Source organism: Elgaria multicarinata, chromosome 20, assembly GCF_023053635.1.
Source record: "Elgaria multicarinata webbii isolate HBS135686 ecotype San Diego chromosome 20, rElgMul1.1.pri, whole genome shotgun sequence".
Classification (NCBI taxonomy): Eukaryota; Metazoa; Chordata; class Lepidosauria; order Squamata; family Anguidae; genus Elgaria; species Elgaria multicarinata.
The window spans coordinates 18,134,918-18,161,265 of record NC_086190.1 but is presented as its reverse complement, the minus strand read 5'-3'; the positions used below and the strand labels follow the sequence as shown (position 1 = coordinate 18,161,265).

At 53.0% G+C, this 26,348-nt stretch overlaps 1 protein-coding gene across 1 annotated transcript in view; it reads right to left on the bottom strand.

The window, feature by feature from the left end:
• Positions 1-26,348, bottom strand: part of UBR4 (ubiquitin protein ligase E3 component n-recognin 4) — a 120,606-nt gene that overhangs the window by 79,252 nt on the left and 15,006 nt on the right. The window contains exons 14-43 of the mRNA XM_063145474.1: positions 25,857-25,971; positions 25,519-25,706; positions 24,571-24,730; positions 23,838-23,926; positions 22,633-22,802; positions 21,286-21,568; positions 20,483-20,615; positions 19,617-19,696; positions 18,969-19,097; positions 17,453-17,635; positions 14,710-14,832; positions 13,749-13,978; positions 13,484-13,608; positions 12,733-12,830; positions 11,742-11,899; positions 11,366-11,575; positions 10,414-10,515; positions 9,730-9,830; positions 8,260-8,458; positions 7,867-8,055; positions 7,464-7,527; positions 6,339-6,530; positions 5,766-5,836; positions 5,533-5,680; positions 4,749-4,976; positions 4,082-4,252; positions 3,257-3,439; positions 2,659-2,817; positions 658-810; positions 260-487 (exon numbers count right to left, since the gene is read on the bottom strand). Of these exons, the coding sequence (XP_063001544.1) occupies positions 260-487; positions 658-810; positions 2,659-2,817; positions 3,257-3,439; positions 4,082-4,252; positions 4,749-4,976; positions 5,533-5,680; positions 5,766-5,836; positions 6,339-6,530; positions 7,464-7,527; positions 7,867-8,055; positions 8,260-8,458; positions 9,730-9,830; positions 10,414-10,515; positions 11,366-11,575; positions 11,742-11,899; positions 12,733-12,830; positions 13,484-13,608; positions 13,749-13,978; positions 14,710-14,832; positions 17,453-17,635; positions 18,969-19,097; positions 19,617-19,696; positions 20,483-20,615; positions 21,286-21,568; positions 22,633-22,802; positions 23,838-23,926; positions 24,571-24,730; positions 25,519-25,706; positions 25,857-25,971 (4,662 nt within the window). The remainder of the gene's footprint in view (positions 1-259; positions 488-657; positions 811-2,658; positions 2,818-3,256; positions 3,440-4,081; positions 4,253-4,748; positions 4,977-5,532; positions 5,681-5,765; positions 5,837-6,338; positions 6,531-7,463; positions 7,528-7,866; positions 8,056-8,259; positions 8,459-9,729; positions 9,831-10,413; positions 10,516-11,365; positions 11,576-11,741; positions 11,900-12,732; positions 12,831-13,483; positions 13,609-13,748; positions 13,979-14,709; positions 14,833-17,452; positions 17,636-18,968; positions 19,098-19,616; positions 19,697-20,482; positions 20,616-21,285; positions 21,569-22,632; positions 22,803-23,837; positions 23,927-24,570; positions 24,731-25,518; positions 25,707-25,856; positions 25,972-26,348) is intronic.

The window sequence follows — 26,348 nt, the reverse complement described above, 5'->3', positions numbered from 1 at the left end:
GGTTTTATCAGTAATGGGTTTTTCTCTGACCTTTGTTCTTTTAAAAATTGTATTTTTAATTATGGTGTTCTTTTCATTCTATTTCTTGTTCACCAATCTTTATTTATTAATTAATAAATAAATAAACCGAACAATTCTGGGAGGAGAAAGAGCCAAACCGGGGGGGGGGGGGCACTCCTTGCTCTCTGGGCTCCAGTTTTCGTATCATCTCATAAACCACCCGGGTGGCTAACAGAGAGGCCAGCAACAGCAGCGTTACCTTCAGGTCCTCGTGGGTAATTTCAAGGACGTTGGTGACGTAGAAAGGGCCGTGCTGGGCGCTGCTGGCTTCTTCCATGAGCTGTGTGTAGATGTAGCCGGCCGAGGACATGATGACCACGATGTTTTTGCCCTCTTCGTTGAAGAGGAAAGCGATGTCCCTGATCTTGGAGCTCGGCAGCAGGAAGTAGAAAGTTGGGCTCAAGGCGTCCACGGAGAGGTCGTAAATCTGTCGGAGCAGAAGGGTGGGGGGAAGAGTTAGGAATTTGGGGGGAGAGCAAGACAAGAGACAAGCGGCCCACAACGGTGAGCGGAGGAACTGAAAACCACCCGCCTGGGTTAGACGGGGGAAAAAAGGGTTCCTCTACTTGCGCATCCTGACTTCCACCTCAGCCGTACCTTCACAAAGTCCGCCGTGACGATGGCCAGCTCAGTCTGAGATCCCGGCAGCCACACGGCTTTAATGATGAAGTTGCCCGTGGCGAGCTGGGGGTGAAGCACCAAGTGATCAGAAACGGAGCCGGAGCTGCTGAAGGTGAGGACGTGGCAGTCCTGAGAAGAGAAGGGGGGAAACAAGGGGAGCGATGAATCCCGGCCGACTTCGTAGGAACATCCTTAGAGCCTCGATGCAGGATTCGACCAAAGGTTCATCTAGTTCAGCACTCTGTTCCCACAGTGGCTGTCCAGCTGCCCGTGGAAAACCCACAAGCAGGACAACAGCACCCCCCCACCCATGTTCCCCAGCAACTGGTGCACGTAGGCATATTGCCTCTGATCTTTTTAAAGCCTTCCAATCTTACATCTTGAGGTAGTGAGTTCCGTAGGTGGGGGGACTGGAAATGTCACTATTATTATTATTATTATTATTATTATTTATTTATTTATTTATTTATACAGCACCATCAGTGTACATGGTGCTGTACAGAGTAAAACAGTAAATAGCAAGACTCTGCCGCATAGGCTTACAATCTAATAAAATCATAGTAAAACAATAAGGAGGGGAAGAGAATGCAAACAGGCACAGGGTAGGGTAAAACTAACAGTATAAAGTCTGCACAACAACTATTATGACCACACACACACATAAATCATCCAGGACCTGTTTAAAACTTCTCTGCTCCAGGCTAAACCGACCGGGTTCCCTCAACCTTTCCTTGTGATAAAGGCTGAGGGAACCCGGTGTGTTTAGCCGGGAGAAGCGGCGTTTTAACCAGGTCCTGGGTTTTTCTTACTGTGGATGGTTTAAAATTGTATCAGATACTTGCGTGCGCCGTCTGTTTAGACATAAATGGTTTTCATAACGTGTTTAAGGTTTTAATCTTTGCGAACCACCCAGGGAGCTTTAGCTATAGGGAGGTATAGAAATGTGACTACGTGAAATGAGACTGCGTAGGGCTGCGTAGGGAAGAGACACGATGTCTTAAAAGGCAGACAAAAGGGTTACGGTTGTTCTCTGCCGCCGTCGCACTGGACAGAACTAGATCTCATGAGCGGGAGTTACAGGAGGGGAGACGCCGGTTGAACAATAGGAGAAACGTCTTGGCAGTGAGATAATGGAACCAATGACCCAGAAGGGTGGGGGGTGTCTCCTTTGCTAGGGGACCAAGTATATACACCCAGACGACAACTACGATTCTCAGAGAAGGCTCCACTGGCCATTCCAAGCTGAAAGGGACGCCGCTATGAAGAGGGCCTTCTCTGTGGTGGCACCCACCCTCTGGAGGACCTTTCCCTCGTGCGGTTCAGGAGGCGGAAAACCTAAGTCTCTTTTAAACGTCTCCTGAAGACGCACCGTTTTACATGGGCCTTTTCCCCTGGTCTTTAACATAGCTGGTTTTACATTGCCTTTTAAACCTTTAACGTCTTAAATTTATACTTATGTCTGATGGTTTTTAATTGAGCTTCAGCTGCTGGGCGGTATAAAAATGTAATAACTAAATAAATAAACAGAGGCTGAACGGACGGCTTTTGGGGACGCTCTAGCTCTTGATAGCATAAGAACATCAGCAGAGCCTTGCACGGATCAGCCCAAGGCTCATTTCATTTAGCATTTTGCTCACGCAGTGGTCAGTCAGATGCCCGTAGGAAGCCCACAAGGACATGAGTGCAACAGCACCCTCCTGCCCATGTTCCCCAGTAACGGGAGGCCTACTGATAGACTGACTCAGCGGAAGGCAATTGCGTCACGTGAGAAATTGCTGCCAAAATCGGAGTACGGCTACGATTTATTTATTAGCTTTGTAGATCTGTTTTTAACGTCTGCTGTTTTTAACTGTTTTTAAACCGCCCAGAGAGCTACAGCTATGGGGCGGTATATAAATGTAATCAATCAATCAATCAATAATAAATACGAGTCCCTTCCCAAGTTTCCAGTCCCCCAGAGGCCTGCCGCATCCTTACCTTCAGCCCACAGACGGCCAAGTAGTCCTCTTTGCAGGGGTTCCCCGTAAGGCTCAGCACGGTGAAGGGAACTGGGGCGGAGGCGAGGCGCGTGAGGGTCAGCTTCCGCTTGCTGGAATCCGCTTGCTTAAGCAAAGCAGAGAGCTGCAACACCGTGATCTGCATTTAAAGAAACAACATTAAAAAAAAAGAAACCGCGGCGTTTCTATCAACCGGTGGACGCGTTACGCTGCGGCACTTCGAAGGAAACTGAATTTCCCTGGGTCGTGGGCTTCAACCCAGAAAAGTAATTCTATCAACCAGCTTCCAGTCTGTCCAGACACAATTCCAGCTTTATCGGTTTTGAATTTTAAAGGATGATTTATAAAGCCCTGGAAGGCATCTGAAGGAACGCCTGCTTCCGTTTCAACCGGCCCGGTGGCTAATATCAGTGTTGGAGACCCGGTTGCTGAGCACTCTGATTTCGGATGTAAAATGTAGCGTGCTGAGCTGAGCCATGTACACCCTGCACACACACCCCTAAGCAAGAGGTAGCGTAGGTTACGGAATCACCCAGCGAAGAATCTCTCTCTCTCTCTCTCTCTCTATCCGGGCTCACCTTGCCCTTCTCGTGGCTGACGGCCAGGTGCTGGCGGCGCCCGTGGGGCGAGGAGAGCACGCACATGGCCACCCGCCGCAGGACGTGGGCGCTGATCAGCTGCCGGATGGTTTGGCCCTGGTCCCCGCTGTAGTTCATGCGGACGTTCTCGAAAGCGCCTTCTTGGGAGCCCAGCGTTGGCACCTGAGCGGCAAGGGAGACAGCGCAGAAGTCAAGTCAGGGGGCTTGGCGGGGCGGGCCGCGCTAGGGAAGGCTGGAAGGGCCTCTGCCTGTGCCTATCGGCTTCCTCCTTTTGGGAAACTAGCCGGCAGCATCTGGATCCCTGCTAGGCCTAGCCTCAAGGTTTGGGGTTCAAGTAAAAGGACTTAACTAGAAGGGCTTAAGGAGGAGGGAAGGAGACAGGAATAAGCAAAGGGACCATCAGGGCCTGTTCCAGGTGAATTGCCCCACCTTCTCAATTTTTATTTTAAAATGTTTCTGCATTTCCTTACTGGCTGCCCCAGGATTGCTTCAAAGCGAAGCGAGAACCTCTAGCTACAGCCATCTTAATCCCCCATGAAGGCCTCTGGACAAATGACTTGTTCTTTGTGACTAGCCATGGAGGGCCAGGACGTTTCCTCCAAGGCCCAGATTTGCCCCAGGGCCCAAATGCTGGCCAACCGTGCTGCGCATTATAAGAGAAAACAAACACATTGTTGACGCGCTAAGAGACTTTAGCAAACCAAAGAACTGGGCGTGATAGTTCCGTGGTAGGGATTTTTTTCCGCCCCACGTCGTCCGGAGGGAGAGAGGAAAACCCCCACCCACCCCCACCACGGCTCTTACCATCAGCTGGTCCGTCATCTCCACCGTCTTGTCCAGGGTGTGCAGCTCGTTGAGGGCCTGCTGGGCCCGGCTGCTGCTGCCCATGGCCGAGGCCTGCTGGAAGTTGACCTGAATGGCCTCCATGAGGAAGTTCAGCATATCCAGCACCAGAGGGGCAAAGGAGAAGTTGGCCTGTGGCAAACGAGAAAGGAGGAACGCCTCAGCTCAGGGGTGGGGAAACGCTTGGGAGCTGCAGTGACGCTCTCGGGGGCTGCCTTGTGGTGGTGGTGGTGGTGGGCGGGGCCAAAGGCAAAGGGGCGGGACCAAAGACATCACACGCACCGACACGTTTCACTTTCAAGCTCTTATTGGAAGTCATGAAGAGTTTTAGAATATGGGGGGGGGGAGGACTGCAGAAAACAGGGCAAGCCACCAAATGGTCAGTGGTCAAGGGGAAGTGGGCGATCTGGGGAACCCTGGATGGCCTGAATGTCATTCTCCGGAGGGCCGGATCTGGCCCACGAGCCTCAAGTTCCCCACCCCTGCTTTAGTGGCCTTCTCGCATGTCTCAAGACACCTGGTGGCAAATTAAGCACAAGTGTCATCTAAAGGGGATGGTTGCCCCCTCCCCCTCCACCCCTCCCCCTCCGCCCCGCCCAGCCGCGTCCGCAGAGGAACGGGGCCGTACCTGGGACTGCAGCTGCTCCCGGCAGCCCTCCACGTCCCGACACAGGCTGCTCTTCTTGGGCTGCTCCTCGTCCGGCCCGCGCCCGTCGTTGATGGAGACCTTGGGCTTGTCGGTGGGGGAGGTGCTGGAGTGCCGGATGACGCTCTCGGGCACCCGGGGCTCGCTCCGGAAGGCCGACTCCTTCATGGTGGAGCTCATGCCGCTGCTGGGCGTCCTTTTCACCAAGGCCTGGGGCGTCAGAAGCAACGGGTCAAGGGGATTCCCTGCAAATCGCTGGGGAAGCCCCGGCGGTTTCCCCACAGCCCCGGACAGCCGAGCAGCAGGAAGTGCCGTAAAGCCGGTTTCGGGTGGGCTGTTTCTGCCCCAGCTATCCAGCCCTGCAGCTGAGGCGTCGAAGAGGCCGGCCCCGGCCCAACAAGGCTCAAAACCTCTAGAGAAGGCGACACCTCAACAGCCGCAGAGAGTTGGCAGGGAAGGTTAGCCGCAGGGAAGGTTAGCCGCAGGGAGGGCCGCCTTAAGCCTTCCTGAAGGAGTCCTCAGCACCCTCCACCTAATATTTCGCTGGAGGTATTCAAGCGAAGGCTTTCCTTCCGCCAAAGAAAGGGGGCCTTCCATGAGAGGAAGAGCTGTGCTTGCAAAAGGCCCTTCCGCTCAGTATTGGGGGGCCCTCCCTCCCCCCCCCATTCAGCTCTCTGTGCAGCAATTTTGGGGGAGCTGGGGAGGAGGGGAGGCAAGGAACTCCCCTTCCACCGTTGATTCTTCTTAAATCTAGATCAAACCGTACCAGGCAGCTGCCATCCTCCTTTGCTCCGCAGTCACAAAAGAACGAGCCGTATTTGGCGTACGAGATCTCGTGGTCTTTGTGGCAAACCTTCGCGCACACGGTGCAGACGCCGACGCCGTCGACCATCTTGCAGGTGTGGCAGTGGTACCTTTAGAGGAGAGGAACGGGACGCGTCAGCGAGGTTTGCACCCGGTGGGTGCCGGAAGGCCACAGGGTGGGCACGGATAACTCACCAGTGTTGGTTCATGAATTCTTTCTGCGTGATGGTGAACGTACAAAGCTTGTTGCAGAGGGAGTCCTCGTCCTACGGACACACACACAAAAGGGGCTTTTAGCCAAAAAACAGCAGGAAATCTCTTCAACTCTACAGACCCAGCTCACGTTCCAGCCAGGGCCCCCAACATTTCTGGGATTGGTGGACACGTTTGGAACTTCGACAGTTTATCACGGGCGCGCCCACAAAATGGCCGCCATGGAGCGGGGCTTGCCCGTTCACAAAACGGCTGTCGCGGTGGTCACAGCCAATTACAAAACACTCCTTTCCCAGAAGGCCATCTGTTGAGACGAAATGAAAAGCCGCTCGCCCAAGAACTGGAAGTCCAAGGGCAGAGGTCGGGGGTGGGGGTGGGGCTGGATCCGAATGCCAAAACACTACATACCAAATAAAGACGGAGCTGGAGGACGACACTTTGCCGTGCAACGTGCCAGCCTACCAATTCATTCCGTTTTAACATTAAGAATTAAAATAAAAAATCAAGAGGCGCTTGGAGGGAAGAAGTCGGTCAAACCGTTTCGATGGCGCCTACCGAGTCTTCAGCCTGCGAGTCCTCCTCCTCCACGGCCAGCTCTTCCACCCAATCCGAGTCCACTTCGATAGCGCGCTCCTCTCCGTCGACCGAGAGGTGGCTGGGGCCCTGGCCGCCCGTCTGGCTCAGCGCGTTGGTGACGTCAGCCAGGTAGGAGACGATGTGGCAGGTGCACTCCAGAATAGTCACGTGCTGAGAGGGATGAAGGAAGAACCCGACTTAATCCGCGAACCAGTCTTTTTTATCAAAGCCAGCCTCCCTGTACGGCCAAGCATCTCGGGTTATTTTAGGGTAGGGCAGTTGCTCAATTAAAGGGATTTTAGCAGCTAGATCACACAAGCCTTTGGCCTGCGAATGAGGTGAACGGTTCTAAGGAGCGTGTTCAGAGGAAGGCAACCAGGAAGATCAGGGGTCTGGAAACAAAGCCCTATGAAGAGAGACTGAAAGAACTGGGCATGTTTAGCCTGGAGAAGAGAAGATGGAGGGGAGACATGAGAGCACTCTTCAAATACTTCAAAGGTTGTCACCCAGAGGAGGGCCAGGATCTCTTCTTGATCCTCCCAGAGTGCAGGACGCAGAATAACGGGCTCAAGTTACAGGAAGCTAGATTCCGGCTGAACATCAGGAAAAACTTCCTGACTGTTAGAGCAGTATGACAATGGAACCAGTTACCTAGGGAGGTTGTGTGCTCTCCCACCCTAGAGGCCTTCAAGAGGCAGCTGGACAACCATCTGTCAGGGATGCTTTTGGGTGGATTCCTGCATTGAGCAGGGGGTTGGACTCGATGGCCTTAGAGACCCCTTCCAACTCTACTATTCTATGATTCTACAATAAAGCAAGAAAGGATCCCTCGTTTGTTTTATGCGAAAGGGAAGGAGGCATGCCTCTTCTGTGATGGTACCAGAAGAGGCCTCTCCTAGGTGAGAGGCAAGGCGGAATGGGCGTTCTCTCCTAGGCGAGCATGGCTGGCTATGGAATGCTGGGAGTTGGAGTCTTTCTGTCTTCCAGCACCCCAAGCTGTCTTCCTCACACAGCTCCTCTTCCTCCCGTTTCCCTCGGTGCTCCATCCCACAGGTTAAAAGGGAACGGCACACACCTTGAAGAAGGCAGGCCTGCCGCTCTTACCTTGCCGTGCATAACGTTGGCGTTCATTTTCTCAACGACGTTCTTCTGAGACAAGTATTTCTTGCTGGGAGGGAACAAGGAAGGGCGGTTTGCAAAGCAAGGCCTTCTCAGGCCCCGGCCTGTTCTTTACTTTTTTGATCAAAGTATTTTTATCTGCTCTCAGCCGATCAGCAAAACAGGACAATCCCTGCACTTGCAGCCACCACCACCCCGCCGTTTTAACCTCAGAGCCCCCCAGGATACGTTCCTCTTCCCTCTGCACCTTTCAGTTTATAGAAAATGGGATTTGGGACCCGCTGCCTGGCACAGATGAAAGTTCTGGCTATGGACAGGACACTCTGTCACTCTCAAACTGATGCTTCAAAGAACCCGGAGGGAGGAGACCCCGCCCCACCCTGCTTACCATCTCCCCAGCCAATCGAGCGCGGCGCTGTGAAGCTGCAGGTGGCCGGCCCCTTGCCCGGCGCTGGCCAGGGTGGCCATGACGACCATGAGCTCGGGAAAGCCCGTCCCGTCGCCGTTCGCCAGCATCTCCGTGGCCATGGGGACGAGGGTGCTCAGGAGGACGGTGCAGGCGCCTTCGCCCACTTGGCTGCGTGGCGGGCGGAGACGACAACAGAGCAAGATCAGTCCACGCTCGGTTTTGCACTGCCACGCCCCGGCGAAAGCGTCAGAACCGAACGAGAACAAGGGACGCCCCCCTCCGCCTCAGCCCTGTCCCTGGCCGCTCGGAGCGATTGGCTGCGGTGCTTTCGACGCGGCCCGTTACGTCTCCCCGCGCCCGGCCGCCGCCTACCTGTTCTCCCGGACGATGTAGGTCGTCAGCAGCTGGAGCAGCTGCCGGTTCTCCTGCACCACCTCCAGCTGGTCGGACTCCTTCGGGGGCGAGGTGGTCATCCGGGTCAGCCAGGCCTGCAGCCGCGCCGGCTCCACGCACGCCAGCTGGGCCAGGGAGCCGCACAGGCGGAGGAGGCTGGGATTGGGGCTCTTCTCAGCTAGAGGGAGCAAAGGAAGAGCGGAAGGTGGAACGGAGCGGCGAGCGGGCGCCCGGATGCCGAGAGAGGCCGGGTCCGCCACGGAGATGGCGGCCGGGCGGCGCTTGGGCTGCGTTGAAGAGCACCGCCGCCGATACTCTGCGTGTGCGCACGACGAACTCCATTCCGGGCTAAAGAGAGGCGGGTTTTGCAACCCAGTCACGCAAACCGCAAGGCAGAGTCCAGCAGAGATGTACAGATGTGGATATTTTGGCTACAAGGGGAGTCAGATGTTTTCATAAGGGCCGGACGTCAAGGCGTGGATGAAGCCCCCCACCACCACCAATGCAGGAGTGTCGAACCTCTTTCATCTGGAGAGCCGAAATCCATTTCGGAGAGGCTCTGGGGGGGGGGGGGGGGGCTGCATTCCAGTGGTGGGCGGGGCCGAAAGCAAAGGGGGCGTGGCCCAAATACCAAACACACCCACATCTTGTAGCTTAAAGCTCTTGTTGCCAGTCACGAAGCCTTTTCTCTCCCCCCTCCTCCACAACTTCAGAATGGGGGGAAAACTGCACAAAAGCCAGGAAAACGCTAAACGATTGGTGTTTTGGAGTGTGGGTGGGGAAGCAGGAACCACTTGTCAACATGGGGAGAGGGGCGTGGCCATCAGGCGGACACCAGAGGGACAGATTTGGGACCCCAGGTAGGCTGAATTTGGCCCAGAGGCTTGGAGTTCAGCACCCCTGACCAGTTTCCCAAAAGAATTGTTACAGGACTCTGGAGCAGTGGTGGGAGGAGGCAGGAAGGAAAGCCGGTAGCCAAGGAACGCACGGCTGAAGCTCCCTTGGCCGCGCGGGGAAAGTTCCTTGGCTCTGTAGATCTGGGGCTTAAGAGGAAGTGGGGGGGAAACATGGCACGTAAGGAAAGGGGAAGGAGAGGGGTGGTTTCCTGGCGAGGAATGGAGGAACCAGCTGGTTCCAGCCTTCAAGGCGGCCTAAAAAGAATGTTAAATGGATGAAATAGAGAAATAAATGAACGGAGGGTTTCTCTGCTGGAGGAAGGGCATGGACAACGGACAATGGAAGGGGGGAGAATCTGGTGGTAGGCCCTCTCCTTTGCTCTCTCCAACGGCCTCAGGGATAGAAGCTGCTCCCTCAGGGGAAGGGGAAATTCCTCGGTGGAACTGGGCCCCCACACAAACAACATGAAACACACCGCCTCGCACGCTTTACGCAAAGTAAGACATGCCAACGCTGAGAATGAAGCAACGCGCTGCCGCCGTTAAAACTCACTCAGCTGGAAGAGCTTGGTGAAGAACTTCAGAACTCTGTTGCAGAACTTGGCGGAGAGGCTTTCGTTGGCCGTCACCATCATGATCTGGACCAGCTCCCCGCTAGTCAAAAGAAACGTTTAGAGAAACCGTGAGAGGAAACGGCGGGGAGCCACAGAGCGACGGACACCTAAGGAGGTTTGGAGGTTTGCAGCCCACCTGGCGTGCCAGGGCAGCACTTCTGAAATGAGAGGGGGCACCGAGCTGGCGCCCTCCGGACGGGCTGGACTACAGCTCCCATCGTTTGCTGGGAATGATGGGAGCCGCAGTCCAACACACCTGGAGGGCACCCTGTCAGGGAAAGCTGTAATAAGGCTATGAAGGAAGCCTGCTGTTTACCTGGGGGAGTCAAGGAGAGTTAAAAACACTACGAAGCACATGAAAGGCCCAGGGCAGCCTTGTCCAACTTGATGCCTTCCAGCCTGGGGGATTCTGGGAGTTGGAGTCCCACACAGCTGGAGGGCACCAGAGTAGGGAAGGCTGTCTTAAGAGGCGTCTGGCTGGACACTGTCAAAAACTAGATGGAGCTTTGGTCCACTCCCAAGAGGCCTTATCGCGTATATCCAGCCCCGTCTGCGTGACGTTCTTAACACCACCCCAGCGAAGGTATTTCAGAAACGGCGAGAGAAACAGGGAACCCGCTCACCTCTCGGAGAAGAACTCTTCCATGGCTTTCCGGGCCTGGCTGCTTTCCAGCTGTTTCTCCAGATGCTGCAGACACTCCTCCAAGATGGATTCATCGAGGCCGCTAGAGAAGGATTATTATGGCTTGGTTTCCAGAGATGTGAACTTTCCTAAGGCAGGTTAAGTCTTAACAGGCATGAAACGGGGTTTTAAGCCACTGGGGGAGTGGGGGGGGGAGAAGGACAGCCTCAATTGGACACCTGTATTACGGGGAAATTGTCGCAGAGATGAACGTTTCGTTCCATTCAACTTCCGTGCCCCTTTTGCCACAACCAACATCAAATAAAGAACGCTAAACCATTCTTTTTAAAAAAACGAGACAAGAGCTAAACACGCAATTCAAGAACTATAGAAACTACTTTGCTATCGATCCTCCTTTTGACAGTCTTTTAGCATTTAAAAAAGCAATAAAGTCCGATCTATTCCGGCAGGCCTATCCAGTGGAATTTTAGAATGTTTTAAGGATGTTTTAATCACGTGTACTACGCTTTTAAATCAGTTTTTATGTGTTTTATATTCGCCGTTGTTCCCCGCCTCGATCCAAGTGGAGAGGCGGGTAAGAAATAAACTATCATTATTATTAATGATCCAAGAGCGATAAACAGAAAGAGATTCATCTACCCTGGTATACAAAGGAGGAGAGAAGTGTGACCTAAGTATTCATCGGTGGACAGCTAAAAGTCTTGGAAAATAAAATACCGGGAAAGCAAAGGGCCGTCATTTGGAGCAGGGGGCCGTCCAAAGGCCTCAGCCAACCTGATGGCGGTGCATGCTGGAGGCGAGGGGGGCTGTAGTCAGACAAGCCTACAGGACACGAGGTTAGGGAAGGTTAAACGAAGTGTGCAAAGAGGAGGAGGAGGAGGAGGAGGAGGAGGCCAAGCTGTTGAGGGCCGTAAAGGGTCAAAGATGACTACCTGTTGGGGTCAGAGTGATTGGCTAGGATGTTGTAACAGCCCATGATCAGCTTCTCGTAGACCCGCGACAGGAACTCATCCGACTCCGCCGGACCCAGGATCCGCTCCAGGGAGTTGCTGCTGATCTCCGCCACGCTCTCCGTGCTGGTCTCCAAGAGCAAGGGGAGCAGGGTGCGGATCACCTGCGGCGGGTTCAGCTCGTCCGACCAACTGGAGCGGAGGAGAGAAAAGGAACGCCCTCAGGGGACGGCTCCCTGTCCAGACGGTGCCCGCCACCCCGCCACCCCAAAGGCGGCATCCGGCAGGCCAGGTGCCGGGACGAGGCCGAAGGAAGGAGAAAGGGCCCGGACTCAAAAGCACCCACGTCGGGACTTACACCACGAGGTCCCCGGTGAGCCGGACCAAGGACAAGAGGCTGCGCTTTAAGGAGGCCGCGAGAGGGAGGCTCTGGCTGCAGAGGGTGCCGAGGTGGGCGGCCTGAACCGCGCTGATGTAGCTCTCGGCCGGGATGGTGTCGTTCGCAAAAGCGTTGCGCTGCAAAGGAGCCCCAGGAGAGGTCACGGTTGGGGGGTGGAGGTGGAAGGAAGGAAGGAAGGAGATAAGAACGTTTTATTTATTTAAGGCACCCTTCATATTTACTCCCAGGGCAATGCCACAGTCACAAACACACCCCGCACACATCTCTTAAAACAGCAGAGCGGAAACTTCCGTTTCCCGCACTGAAAAGACAGCGTCCTTACGAGACTTAAAATATAAACCGCGGAAATGTCCGAGAGAGAGCAAGATAACATCGGAACCCAACGTCTAGAAGTTAGCCTCCTTGAGGAAGGGGTCACTCAACCTGGCGTGGGCGTGCACACGAGAAAGCCCAACTCCTTCGGTTGCCAGCTGTGCGAGTTGTATAGCGGAGCAAAAGGTTTGCATCACACTTTCCTGGGTCAGGACGGAGTTCCGGCACCTCCCGCCCAGTTGGCCTCTGAGAGCAGCCTTTCCCAACCTGGTGTAGCCTGAAATATCCCAGAGGACAACTCCCAGTATTCTTGGCCGCTGGCTGTGGCTGATGGGAACTGAAGTCCCAAACATCTGGAGGGCACCGAGTTGGGGCAGGCTACCCTTGAGAGCGGAACACAATGGCGGAAATGCTGATCGAGGGAGACGCGGCCGGAGGAGAGAAACCGGCAGGGTGAGCCTGCCTCCTGGTGGCGGGAAAGGAGGCAACGCCGGCGTACGGATCGCGAAACGGGCGACAAGCAGGGAGAATCAGTGCTGGTGCCGGACTGCTCCCCCACGGGACGGAAGGAGCAGGCAGGCGTGAGCCCAAGGAGAAAGGAAAAGGGCAGGCTGAAAGGAACAGCCAACAGACTCACCCATGAGCCAATGTTTGGGAATTCGTTGGTGTGGATGTTGTTCCACGATTCGCACAGGGACTGTACAGCCGAAGGCAAGTTCTGGACGAGAGCCGGTCCTGCGCACCAGGGAGAAGGCAGTCAGGGGATCAGGGGGCACTCCAGACCCAGCCAAGTCTTGCCCTCCAACGAGCCGGAGGAAGCTCCAGGGGCTTGGGACGCATGAAGCCACTCTAGGCCAAGTCTAAACCTTTGGCCCGTCTAAACCTGAAACGTCTACTCTTGACTGGAAGGGTTGCAGGTAAAGGCCTCTGTTGACCCTCAGGCAGGAATCCTTCCAAGTGGAGATGCTGGAGATTGAATCCAGGACCAGTTTAAACCATTGCTCCACCTAGCTCAGCCCCGCCTCCTGCTTACTGCTCCACCAAACTCAGCCTCGCCTCCCGCCTCTGCCCTTCCAAGCTCAGCCCTCTCTCCAGGGTTCTAGCCCTGGAACCCTAGATCCTTTTAGGGGTTCAAGTTGGAACCTTCTGGGTACAGAGCATGTGACCTGCCCGTGAGATCCTCACGCAAAGGTATGCCCTTCTTTCCCCGCCCACGCCGCGGGTTCCTCTCGGAATCGAGCAAAGCACTTCACGTTTCCAAAGCAAGGATCTCATCCTTACCTTAGACCAAGAAGCCTGGCCTACAGAGCTCCCATCTGATCCACCTTGGAACACAAGCACTGCTGCTGAACGAAGCCGTCCGAGGAAGGAGGGAGAAGGCGGCTTACCTAGAGTGTTGGACTTGCATCGTCCAGAGCCGATGGCCAGGACGGCGGCACATCCCTGCAACTTCTCATCGGTTGGCTTGTTCTCGGCGGTGCCCTCCTCGCCGAGGCTCTGCAGCAAGTAAGACCTGCATCGAGAACAGAGGAAAGGACGCCGTTTTCAGGAGAAGGACTCTCCCCGCTTGGGAGTCCCCAATTCAGAACGTCCGCGGTTCTCAGAGAGGCGGAAGCCAAAGCTTCCGGTCAGGAACTCTAGGGAGGTCCCCACCTGGTGAAGGTGGCGTAGGTGTCGATCAGCTGCAAGGTGGCCGGCAGCAGGTTCTTGGTGATCTCGGACGACTTGCGTGGGTCGGTCTCGGCGGCCAGCTTGGAGAAGTGCTCGTCGAGGGAGACCTGGACTTTGGAAATGGCCGCATCCAGGGTGTAAATGGACTGCAAGCTGGGGATTTCGTGGAGCTGAAGGATCGTGGTGCAGTCGATGCCACAGAAAGACGAGATCTTTGGAGAGAGAGGGAGAGAGAGAGAAAGGCAGTGATTGTTTGTCAATTGCTTTCGGCTCCTTCCCTCCCTCCCTCCTCCTAGGAACTCCAGGGAGCCTGCGGGGACTTCTCTCACTACGTCCTCAAAATCAACCCTGCAAGGTAGGCTAGGCTGAGAGACAGACAGAACCGCCCAAACAGCCGAGACAGGATTTGACCCTGGGACCCCACAATCTAACCCTGGGGTGAGCGACGTGTCGCCCTCCAGATGTACTGGACTACAACTCCCATCATACTAGCCAGCAGAGTCAATGGGGAGGGATCATGGGAGTTGTAAGGCCAAAAGTCGCTCACCCGGGTCCTCAACTAAGCTTCTAACCCAGCGTTCTCCAACTGGGTGGCCTCTAGATATCTTGGGCGAGGATTCCCATCACCCCTGTGCTGGGGCTGATGGGAGCTGTAGGCCAAACCATGTGGAGCGGCCCAGGTTGGGGAAGGCTGTTCCAGACCCTTCGTTGGGCTTGTCTGGAACCGAACACGGGCTGGACAGGACGGGGCAACAGTCCAATGAAAGAGCTGGGAAAGGCTGTACCTTGGTGGTACAGCCCCTGCTTTGACGGCAGAAGGTCCCAGGTTCAAACCCCGGCATCTCCAAGCCCCCCTGGCTGAATCCCTGGGGAGCCATTGCTGCCAAGGGAAGCTAAGCCACACCTTCAAACAAATACGGGCCTTCGACGGGCCTCAACCCACCTGGCGAGCAAAGTATTCCTCGGCAATTTCCACATCGTATTTCACGGAGCTGCACTTGGCAGAGGTCAGCTCGACAAGGGAAGTGGCGTGCTCGGGTTTCATGCCCTGCTTGACGAGGTGATCCTAAGTGGAAGTCGGAGGGTGGGTGAGTGGGGAATTAGGAAGACCCAGCACAACGTGCCTTAAGAGAACTGCAAAGGTCTACGGAGTTTGTTGCGCTAAAGGCCAAAGCCAACAGACGTACGAATCCCATACAGCACGTAACAGGTTTATCTACTCCTGGCTGGCTCTATAGGGACACAGAGAGAGGTGTGTACACACACACACACACACACACCATTTGGACCTCACAGATGAGGATGTCAAAATACCAGTGTCACTTGGAAAGCTGCAGCTTGGTATACGTGTAGTAGTTGATACACTGGCTCCAGCTGACCTACAGAAAATGACTCTTCCTTAAAACAATTGCCTTTCATTTACTTCATCATGGCAGAGGAGAGAGCTACGTAGGCGTACCACAGTCTGAACAGTTTTGCGATTACAGCTGGAGAGATCACATGCGGTTCTGTCCTTCGTACGTGGAGACGAAGTAAAAATTCATTTCGTATATCGCCTCCCATTGCCTCAGCGGCCGCGATAGTTAACCTTTTGCTAGTGACACGGTAGCCCCTGTTCGCTATGGCCGCAAGGAAATTCCTTGAGGGCTTTGTAAAGAGCAAGTCCCTCGCTTAATTTGTTCCTTTCGCTTTGCTCCCAGTTTTATCATGCTGGACACCATTAAAATACCACCACACCAGTTAATCCAGACAAGATTGAGATGCTGCTGGTGGGTGGTTCTTCTGACCGGATGGGGGATGTTCAACCTGTTCTGGACGGGGTCACACTCCCCCTGAAGGAGCAGGTTCATAGCTTGGGGGTCCTCCTAGAACCATCTCCGTCACTTGAGGCCCAGGTGGCCTCGGTGGCACGGAGTGCCTTCTACCAACTCCGGTTGGTGGCCCAGCTACGCCCCTATCTGGGCAGGGATAACCTAGCTTCAGTCATCCATACTCTAGTAACCTCCAAATTAGATTACTGCAATGCACTCCACGTGGGGCAGCCTTTGAATTATTATTATTATTATTATTATTTATTTATATAGCACCATCAATGTACATGGTGCTGTACAGAGTAAAACAGTAAATAGCAAGACTCTGCCGCATAGGCTTACAATCTAATAAAATCATAGTAAAACAATAAGGAGGGGAAGAGAATGCCAACAGGTACAGGGAAGGGTAAGCAGGCACAGGGTAGGGAAAAACTAACAGTAGAAAGTAACAGTAGAAGTCTGCACAACATCAAGTTTTAAAAGCTTTAGGAAAAAGAAAAGTTTTTAGTTGAGCTTTAAAAGCTGTGGTTGAACTTGTAGTTCTCAAATGTTCTGGAAGAGCGTTCCAGGCGTAAGGGGCAGCAGACGAAAATGGACGAAGCCGAGCAAGGGAAGTAGAGGCCCTTGGGCAGGCGAGAAACATGGCATCAGAGGAGCGAAGAGCATGAGCGGGGCAATAGTGTGAGATGAGAGAGGAGAGATAGGAAGGAGCTAGACCGTGAAAAGCTTTGAAGGTTAACAGGAGAAGTTTATATTGGATTCTGAAGTGAATTGGAAGCCAATGAAGAGATTTCAGAAGCGGAGTAACATGGTCGGAGCGGCGTGCTAAGAAGATGATCTTTGCGGCAGAGTGGTGAACAGAAACCAACGGGCTGATGTGAGAAGAAGGAAGGCCAGAGAGAAGAAGGTTGCAGTAGTCCAACCGTGAAATAACCAGTGCATGAACAAGCGTCTTGGCAGAAGAGACAGACAAAAATGATCGAATCCTGGCAATATTATACAGGAAAAATCGACAAGATTTAGCTACTGCCTCAATATGAGGAATAAAGGAGAGCGAGGAGTCGAAGATAAAGCCAAGGCTACGAGCTTCCTTGACCGGAGTAAGCGTAACATCATTTGAAGACGGTTCGGAAGCTGCAGCTTGTGCAAAATGCAGCGGCCAGATTGATAACAGGAACCAGGAGGTTCGAACATATAACACCAATTCCGGCCCGCTTGCATTGGCTGCCTATATGCTTCCGAGCCCAATTCAAGGTGCTGGTTTTAAGCTATAAAGCCCTACATGGCTTGGGACCACAATACCTGACGGAACGCCTCTCCCGACATGAACCTACCCCAACACTGCGCTCAACATCTAAGGTCCTCCTCCGAGGGAAGCTCGGAGGGTGGCAACAAGGGAGAGGACCTTCTCGGTGGTGGCCCCCCCAACTACAGAATGATCTCCCTGACGAGGCTCGCCTGGCACCAACACTGTTATCTTTTCGGCACCAAGTCAAGACTTTTCTCTTCTCCCAGGCATTTAACAGCATTTAACAACTCCGTTTTTTAACAGACCTCAGAACTGTTGTTGTTTAAATGGATACTGTTGTGTTTATGTTTTTGAAAGTTTTAAATTTTTGTATATCCGTTTTTAACGCTCGCTGTTTTTAACTGTTGCAAACCGCCCAGAGAGCTTCGTCTGTGGGGCGGTATATAAAATGTAATAAATAAATAAATATTAATCACAGTCCTTTTCGACAAACTCTGTGCTCTGGGCGGCTCGACAGCGACCAAGCGGAGAGGCCGAGACGAGGCCGGCCAGCCAGCCCGGCCCCTCTCCCAACGCCCGCCACCCCTCCCGCCTTGAGGTTCTTGGACCGGGCCCAGCAGGGATACCTTGATCCAGGTGACGTAGGAGGAGATGTGCAACCGGGAAGACCAGCGCAGCGTATGGAGGATGTCACACTCACTCATCTCAGGGCTGTTCATGGCCAGCTGATTCATGTAGCTCTTGGAGGGAGGCAAAATGCCCAGGATCCGCCACAGGATCAAGAAATAGTACTGAAGCGCGCAGGCCTCCTGAGCACGGAGGGAGACACGGAGGGGAAAGGGAGCTATTGGTCATTCAGTTTCAAGCCCCACCCACCCCCCAAGTGAGAAGCTTTGGATTCCTGGTCTGGGCCCCCAAGAGGCCTCCTACTGTTTCACATGCACTGCAGGCAGATTTTATTTTATTTATTTTTAACTTCACAAATAGAGACGTCGGCTTTTGCCCCAAAGAGCCCACCCCCCTCCCCCACAAGACAACTTTTAGAATTAAAATTTCAAACCATGTAAAAGCTTTTGAAACGTTACATTTTTAAAAACAGTTCGAAAGCTGGGGGGCGGGGGGGAACCCCACGCGTGCGCGATTTAAAGCTTTAAAACATGATCGATGGCAGAATTGAGAGCAGAAGCAAGTCAGTTCTGCTTAGAGGAGACCCACTGAAATAAATGGGATTTAAATTAGTCACGGCTAACTTAAGTCCCGCTCATTTCAATGGCTCTACTCTAAGCAGGACTTACGTTGGACAAAAGTACACTTTCTTCTGTTGCCCCCAGACTGTGGAATTTATTTATTTATTATTGCATTTATATCCCACCATTCTTCCCTCCAAGGCGGCGTACATAATCCTCCTCCAACTCTCCATGCTATCCTCACAACAACAATCCTTTGAGGTAGGTTGGGCTGAGAGTCTATGACTGGCCCAAAGTCACCCAGTGGCTTTCCATGGCTGAGCAGGGACTAGAACTCAGACCTCCTGACTCCCAGTCCAGCACTCTAACCACTCCACCACACTGCTGTGCCAGAGATTAGTCCACTTAACCCTCTCTCCAAGTTTAAGACAGCCATAAAGACTAATCTCTTCCGGCAGGCCTACCCAGATGAATCATAAACCAAGAATTTTTAAGATCTGTTGATTTTTTTTTTGATGTTGTATTAGTTTTATACGCTCTTTTAATTAATTGCATGTATCTGATCTATACTGTATTGTTGTACTAATGTTGTTCCCCGCCTTGATCCAAAGGGAGAGGTGGGTAAGAAATACACCACACAGCTCAGCCAGTGCGGTATAGCGGCTCAGGTGTTGGACTGAGAGTCGGGAGATCCGGGTTCTAATCCCCACTCAGCCATGGAAGCCCACTGGGTGACTTTGGGCCAGTCACAGCCTCTCACCACAACCTACCTCGCAGGGTTGTTGTGAGGATAAAAATGGAGAGAAGGAGGATTCTGTCTGCCGCCTTGGGTTCCTTGGAGGAAAAAAGGCGGCATATAAATACAGTAATAAAAAAGTCAGTAGTAGTATTGCATTTACATACAGCAACCCGTCAAGCTGGAGGTTTCGATGCAACTCTGGGAGACAGCCCTTACCAGCGCTGTCACGTTTTTGTTCTCCTTCCTGCGGAGGGTGTCAAACTGGGAACCGGCTGCCAGCAGCGAAGCAAGAGCCGAGTACAGGTCGTCGTATTTGCTGGCCTTGGAGAACAGGACCTCGCACACCTGCAAGAGAAGGGGGGGGGGGGGAAGTCTGAGCTATTTTGCTTCTCCTCCGGGGAGTGACCTAACCCCCTTTTTAAAGGCAGCCCAACTGGTGGCCGCCCCGATTCATCCCACGGTTGCAAATCCCGCAGTCAAATCTACGCGCGGCATGAAGAAGCTTTCACCGAACAGTTTCAGGGATGTCCCTTTTCGGTTCTAGTATTAGGAGAGCAAACTGGTAGGCCTGAACGCTCGGACTGCGAGAGAGGAGGAACCCCGACTAGGAAACTTTGCTGCACTGGTGGAAGAGTTATGGCTTCACCATTCTTCGGGGCCCCAAAGTTCTTTCGCGCGTTTCGTTTTCCTGTTTGCTCAGAGACTTTGGATCTTGTTTCTAGGCGTGCAGAATGAACTGCCGTGCTCTTGAAACGAGCCAGCTAGTGAACACCACTGGGTATATAACAATAAAAGACGTCTCCTCCAGCGTAGCAAAGCTCAAGTCCCGCACCATCAGGGGGAGGAGGGGAGATTGTTAGGTACCGTGTTATCGAGACGGTTCAGGTCGTCTTCAGATGCTTCCGGTGAGAGGATGCAGTAGAATCTAGGCTGAGGAGCTGCGTCTGGGAGGAAAAGAGGAATCCGCTGGGGGTTGAATGGCCCAAGGGAATACAGAGACAATGAACACAAAGGCGATCTTTACAACAACCTTGTGCAGCAGGACAGAATTACTCCCAGGCTGGGGGAGGGTAAGCCAAGATGAAATGCATCAGGGCTCGAGCTGCCTCCTAAGTTCCTAGTTCTCAAGCACTGTGCCCCTCAGCTCTGGCCCTAGCCTGGCCATGACATACAAATCCAAAATCCAGTCTCTGTCGTTTGGAAAGGCCCAGAGAGCAGCTTGTGCGTTTTCTTAACATGTCACTTCTTCAGCTTTCTAATGCCGCTGACTCTTGAGGGAGGCCCTGTTACAAAAGGATTTCTGTATTTGTTTATTTAATGTATTTTATTTAGGATTTGTTTGTTTATTTAATGTATTTTTATCCTGTTCCTCAGACAGAAAAAGGCTCCCAGAGAGGCTTACAAGCAGTCAGCAAATAAGTCAGCCCCTATGCGCAGGATTACCATCTTAAAAAAGACGCAACACGCAAGGAAATAGGGATGGAGAGGGAAGAGGAAAAAAATTAGCTAGGTTTTCACAGCAGGGCTGGGGGGCGGGGAAATGGCACCACTTCCCCTCTTATTTCCAGGGAGGGGGGCTGTCCAACTTGAGTAGCTCCCTGATGTTCCCTTTCCCTGTCCTTGTCTCTCTCGCTCCTTCTTGTCAGCGCTGTGAAGGTTGGAGCAGGCCCTGACGTTCCCTCGGCCCGCCCCCGTCTCCCACGTGGGACCACTCGAGAGCCCTCCCCTACCTGAGGAGCAGTGCTTGGCCCAGTTTTCTTCCACTTCCTTGAAACCGTGGTAGAGCGGGGAAGCGGTTCGCCGGCCGCCATCCTGGGACCCGCTCGCCCAGACGATGGGCGGGGTGAGGAGGTTGTACTGCACCTGAAAGGACATGCAGAGGAGACAGACGTTAGGTTGGCTGCAAAGGCAGGTCGCCAGATCCCCCCATGGGAAAGGCGGCGTGCAGTTGGGCCACGCCGGCTGAGTGTGTTGGGAGCTGCAGTCCAACACATCTGTGCTGCTTGGGATTGGGGGAAACCTGCCAGACGCCAGCTGGTTACATCTGGGGTGCAGCAACTCAGCTGCACAGCGGCCAAATCCGGCCCAACTAGGGGGCATATTGATTGCTTTATACTGTATGTTTTTATCTGTACGTCGCTCTGAGATCTTAATGATTTAGGGCAGGATATAAATGTTTTAAATACATAAATAAATAAATAAAATACCGTATTTCTTCAATTCTAAGATGCCCTTTTTCCCAAATAAACATCTCTAAAAGTGGGGTGCGTCTTAGAATCGATGGCGTCTTAGAATCGAAGAAATATGGTAATGGTTTGGTAAAGTTTTCTGCCCAAAGGCTGAAATGCCTCCCAGCAGAAAGAGCTTTAAGCTATAAAACAGACTGGCATTTTTGGTATCCCGGCACCACCCATCACTCGAACGCAGTCCCCGCAAGCTTCTCCGGAACGGAACTCCGGCCTCAGGATGAAAGAGGTCCCCGCAGCTGTGGGCTGCACAATTCCACACGGGAGCGCCCGTCCGACCCCCGTACCTGTTCGAACAAATACACCGGAACCTTCGAATACTGGTGCAGCAAGTAGTCGAAGACCAAGAGCAGGCGGGCCAGCAGGAGAGGGACGCAGCGCAGCTGGGAGTCCAGGTTGGCGGTCAGCTCCAGGATGGTCTGGATGCAGAGGGTCAAGACGGAGCGCCGGCCTTTGTCCGAGAAGCTGTGGAAGATCAGCAGCAACAGCTGCAGCTGCTCCACGTTCAGGTCCTCCGTGTCGCCGGGGAGAGTCCCCTGCATGGCGTTTTGCTTCAGGGTGCCCACAAACCTGCCGGCGAACGGGGAGGGAGGTTAAGGCAAGGGAGTCGATGGCAGGCAGGCAGCGGTATAGAAATGCAATAAAATAAATAAATAAAGACATTTAGGGGGGACCACATCACACCAGTTTTAAAATCTTTTCACTGGCTGCCGATTAGTTTCCGGGCAAAGTATAAAGTGTTGGTGATCACCTTTAAAGCCCTACATGGTTTGGATCTGGGCTACCTGCGGGATCGCCTTCTCCTGTACAATCCGCCCCGCACACTCAGGTCATCTGGGGTGAACTTACTCCAGCCCACAAAAACAAGGCTGACAGGTATTACCCAGAGGACCTTCTCTTCTGCCGCTCCCAGATTATGGAATGGCTTGCCGGGAGAGATTCGTCAACTTAACAGTCTTCCGGAATTGAAGAAAGCCATAAAGACTGACCTCTTCCGGCAGGCCTACCCAGCTGAATTTTAAATTTGCCTTTTAATAATGCGCTGCTTTTAATAATGTATTAGTTTAAAATGTTTTAATTATATGTATTTTATGGCATTTGCATTTATGTTGTACACCGTCTCGATCTGGAGAGAGAGGCGGGTAACAAATAAATAAATAAATAAATAAATAATTATTATTATTATTATTATTATTATTATTAGGTTTTGTGCAGTGCTTCACCACCACCACCGCATTCTGAAAGGCTGAAATCCCCTGCCCTCTAAGGCTTAGTAACTGGCAGAAGGAGCTTAAAGAAACAATCTGTTGGGAACATTTGCATCGCGGCTCCTGCCCACCGCAGAGTGCTTCTCTGAAACTGAACTCGGCACTTTGGGTGAAAGGCGTCCCCTACCCCTGAGAATCGGGGATTTCAGGGGAGAGAAATACACACACATTGGCAGCCCAGATCTCTCTCTTTGCTCCTCTCTGGGCGGTCCAGATGCCAAAAACGCCTTCCCTAAAGGCACAGACGCGAGCTAAAACGGGGAGAAGTCTGAGCTTGGCACAACCCTCCACCCCGCCGTTCCAAAGAGAACGAAGCCATGTCGGGGCTTGGGACGTTTTCACCGGGCCGCCTCCGCCGCCTCTCACCTCTCCCACACTTTCAGGCATTCCGGCACGTCGGGGTCTCCCTGGGAGCTGGCTTTGTGCTGCCAGATGAGGAGAAGCCGGGAGAGCACGGACAAGCTCTGAGGGTGGATGTAGAGGGGCCACGGGCCTTCCGAGAAGGGGGCCACCCCCAGCTGCTGCAGGAGGGTGCTCTGGCGGAAGAGGACAGACGAAGAGCACATTTCAGCGGTAGCAGGCAGAAGATTCAGAGACGACTGTGGTTAAGTGGACGCATTCTGGTTTGTTTGAAACCACTTTTGTCCCTCTCTAGCAAGACCCATCTCCTGGCCAAGGTAGCCCAGCTGTACGACCGGAAGGTGCCCTCCTCCTCTAGAGCAGGAGGCAGGCGCACATTTCGGATCAGCATCCCTCTGTATCTGCGACTAAAGGGACCACGGATACAGAAGCAGGAGTTTTGCCACTTTCCCTCAGCTTAAAGGAAGCGCAGAAACGCACCCAACACAGGCCTCTATACCGATAGGTGTGTTGGACTGTGACTCCCATCATCCCCCAGCCAGCCTCTGGAAGCCACGGGTCGGCAAAGGCTGCTCTATTACTACGGCAATTCTGAACATGACACCGCCTGAATAGTCACTTGTGGATTCGTCTACATCGCAGGCTTCTCCAACCTGGGGCCTGCCAGAGGTTTTGGGACCACAACTCCCAGCATTCCTGACCATTGGGCAGGGGCTGATGGAAGTCCAAAACTCTGGAAGGCACCAGGCTGGGGAAGGCTGATCTCTAAATAAAGCAAAACTAAGAGGATGGACTTTTTATGCTCTCCTGCTAATACTGAAAAGAACGAGATACCTAATTTTGTCAGAGGCCTAACATTTAAAACTCTTGGGTACAGTTTGTGACCGAGCTGAAAGAGAACATCAGAAGAGCCCCGATGCTGGACCAGACCGAAGGTCCGTCTAGTCCGGTGCTCTGTTCACACAGTGGCTGACCAGCTGTCAACCAGGGACTCACGACCAGGACATGGGTGCAAGCAAAACTTGCTACCGGTAATAGGAACAAACTCTACATTCCTTAGAGCTTCAGAGGAATTGGCATCAGACTTTTAGGCATTAACATTACCGCCACCCCACTACCCCCAAATTTCTAAATCCTTGGCCCCGACTTTCTAGTAGGCCCATTTCATCATCGTCAGCATTATTATTATTTTTAGCCCTACAGAGACTCACCTGCAAGGTAGGGGACTGGAGATCGGAGGTCACCAAAGAGTGGTTGAAGTGGTACAGCGCTGCTGCAAATTCCTCCTCTTCTGAGGTACCTACGGTGCAGCACGGAGGAAGCCTATCATCCCAAGATCACATGGCAAAGAGACCCACTGCACCACAGCTAAACACAACCTCTTGGTCAAGGCAGCTCCAAAATAGGCCTCTACACACTTGTCCCAACGACCAGATGTGGCAGAACACGCCGTCGAAAATGGCAGCCCCGCGACCATCCTCCTCCAGCAAGGGAGATACGGGGCTGCTGTTTTCAAGGGCAGCCACATGTGTGGGCTGCTTACGCACAGTGCCGCCCCCAAAACATTAAGCCCCAGAAAAACCTCGTGATGTTTTCCAGGCCCAGAGAGAGCTGCGAACGTGTTCTAGAAACGTACGAAGCTGCCTGTTACTGAGCCAGAACGCTGCTTAATTTTATCGACGGTTGACTAACAGTAGCTCTTGGGCCAAGACATCTCGTTCAGCAATGCAAACTTCCAGATCCTTTTAAGATGGGGATGCCAAGGACCGGACCCGGGACTTCTGCATTTAAGGCACACGCTCAGCCTCCTGAGCTATGGCCTTGGCCCAAAGTCTACCAGAGAGCTTCATAGCCAAACGGAGATTCGAACCCAGGCCTCTTAAATCCACATCCAGCATTCTAGCCCTCTGGGGGGTGGGGTGGAGGGGGGTGTCGCTCCCTGACCTTTGAGGCCATCCTTGTCCACTTCTTTGATGATGCCGGCCAGCGTGGCCATGTGCTGCTCCGTCAGGGAAACGCTCAAGTAGTTGCGGATGAAATTATTCCTCGAGTCCAGCATGGAGGAAGTCACGAAGTTGAGGATGTTGGATGCCAGGTTTAAGAACTAAACGTCAGGAGAGAGAAGATGGCGGTATGAGTTAGCAATGCTGAAACAAGAGGGGGCGGAGAGAAACAGGATCAAGTGCGATTCCGCAGAGAACCGAACGAAAAAAGGGGAATTGTATTTTGCGCTCCAAATCGGTCACCCCAAGTTTGACATCCACTGCGCATTCTGTTTCAAAGAGCCACACTGCTCAGCCTCTATTTAGGTGGGTCACACACAAACACAAACACACACACACACACACACACACACACTATACAGTCCCCCAGGGACAAGTGAAAACGTATGTAGCCAAAGGCAGAGATGAAGAAAAAGAACAGATGAGCTTCCACAAATCCTGGCTTTGCAGCTATGTGTTCGGAAGCTCAAACCATGGTTTAGCGGTTTAGCTTCTGCACTAGTTAGTGCAAACCATTGTTTGGCACAATGTCGGACCACATCTGGAGGAGTAGAAGGCAGCAAGTAGGAGGAAACGCAGAATCCATCAGGAGAAACTTCCTGACTGTCAGAGCAGTACGACAATGGAATCAGTGACCTAGGGAGGTGGTGGGCTCTCCCACACTGGAGGCCTTCAAGAGGCAGCTGGACAACCGTCTGTCAGGGATGCTTCAGGGTGGATTCCTGCGTTGAGCAGGGGATTGGACTCAATGGCCTTATAGGCCCCTTCCAACTCTGCTATTCTATGATTCTGTGCTCACACGTGCCACACTCACGCAACGTCGCTCTATCAGTCAGAGCAAGGGCACCTCTATTAAACAGAAACAGAAGGACTAAAAAAAGGCACACACCAGTTCTGGGTCTTTGCGGCTGGCCAGGATGTTCCCGTTTTCGCCCGCGGCCTGCTTGTTGGGGCTTTTCACGCGGGGGGAGCTCTCCAAGGGAGGCGGCGGGGGTGGCGGAGGAGGGGCCGCCTTCTCTTTACTCGGAGAGATGGTCTCCTCAAACCACTGGCCAAGGATGGGTTCGCTGTCGTCATCTACAAAGGGAGCAAGGGTAGGTTTAGGAAGATCACCGAGGAAGAGAGAGAGAGACGCCATTCAATGCCTCCCTTCCAGAATCTTAGCACGGATTCCCTGACGTCCGTGCTAAGACGTCGGAGCTCGCCAGCCTCCCTTCAAACACCCACCCTGGCTGCTGTCTTCGGTGCTGCTGAAATCGTCCTCGTAGTAAGTGTTGGAGTCTGTGGAAGCGCTCACGTCACTGCTCATGGAACCCTTCCGTTGCCGCTGCAATACGCAAGCCTGGGGGGTTGGAGGGGGGGGTGCGAGAAACAGAGCAAGTCAGTTCCTCCCCTGGATCTTTTGGAGGCATTGAAAAATAATAATCAAGTTTATAGGCCTCAAGGTTGTCAAGATCAACTTGAGTGCTTAAGACCAAAATCTCAGGGGTCAGGGAGGACTATAATAATAATAATAATTATTATTATTATTTCTTACCCGCCTCTCCCTTTGGATCGAGGCGAGGAACACCATTAGTACAGGAATCAACACATCTTTAAAAACTCTTGATTTTACATGGATCTGGGTAGGCCTGCCGGAAAAGGCCCATCTTCAAAGCTGCCTTAAAATCACAGAGGGAGTTAATTTCACGAATCTCGTCCGGCAGGCCGTTCCACACT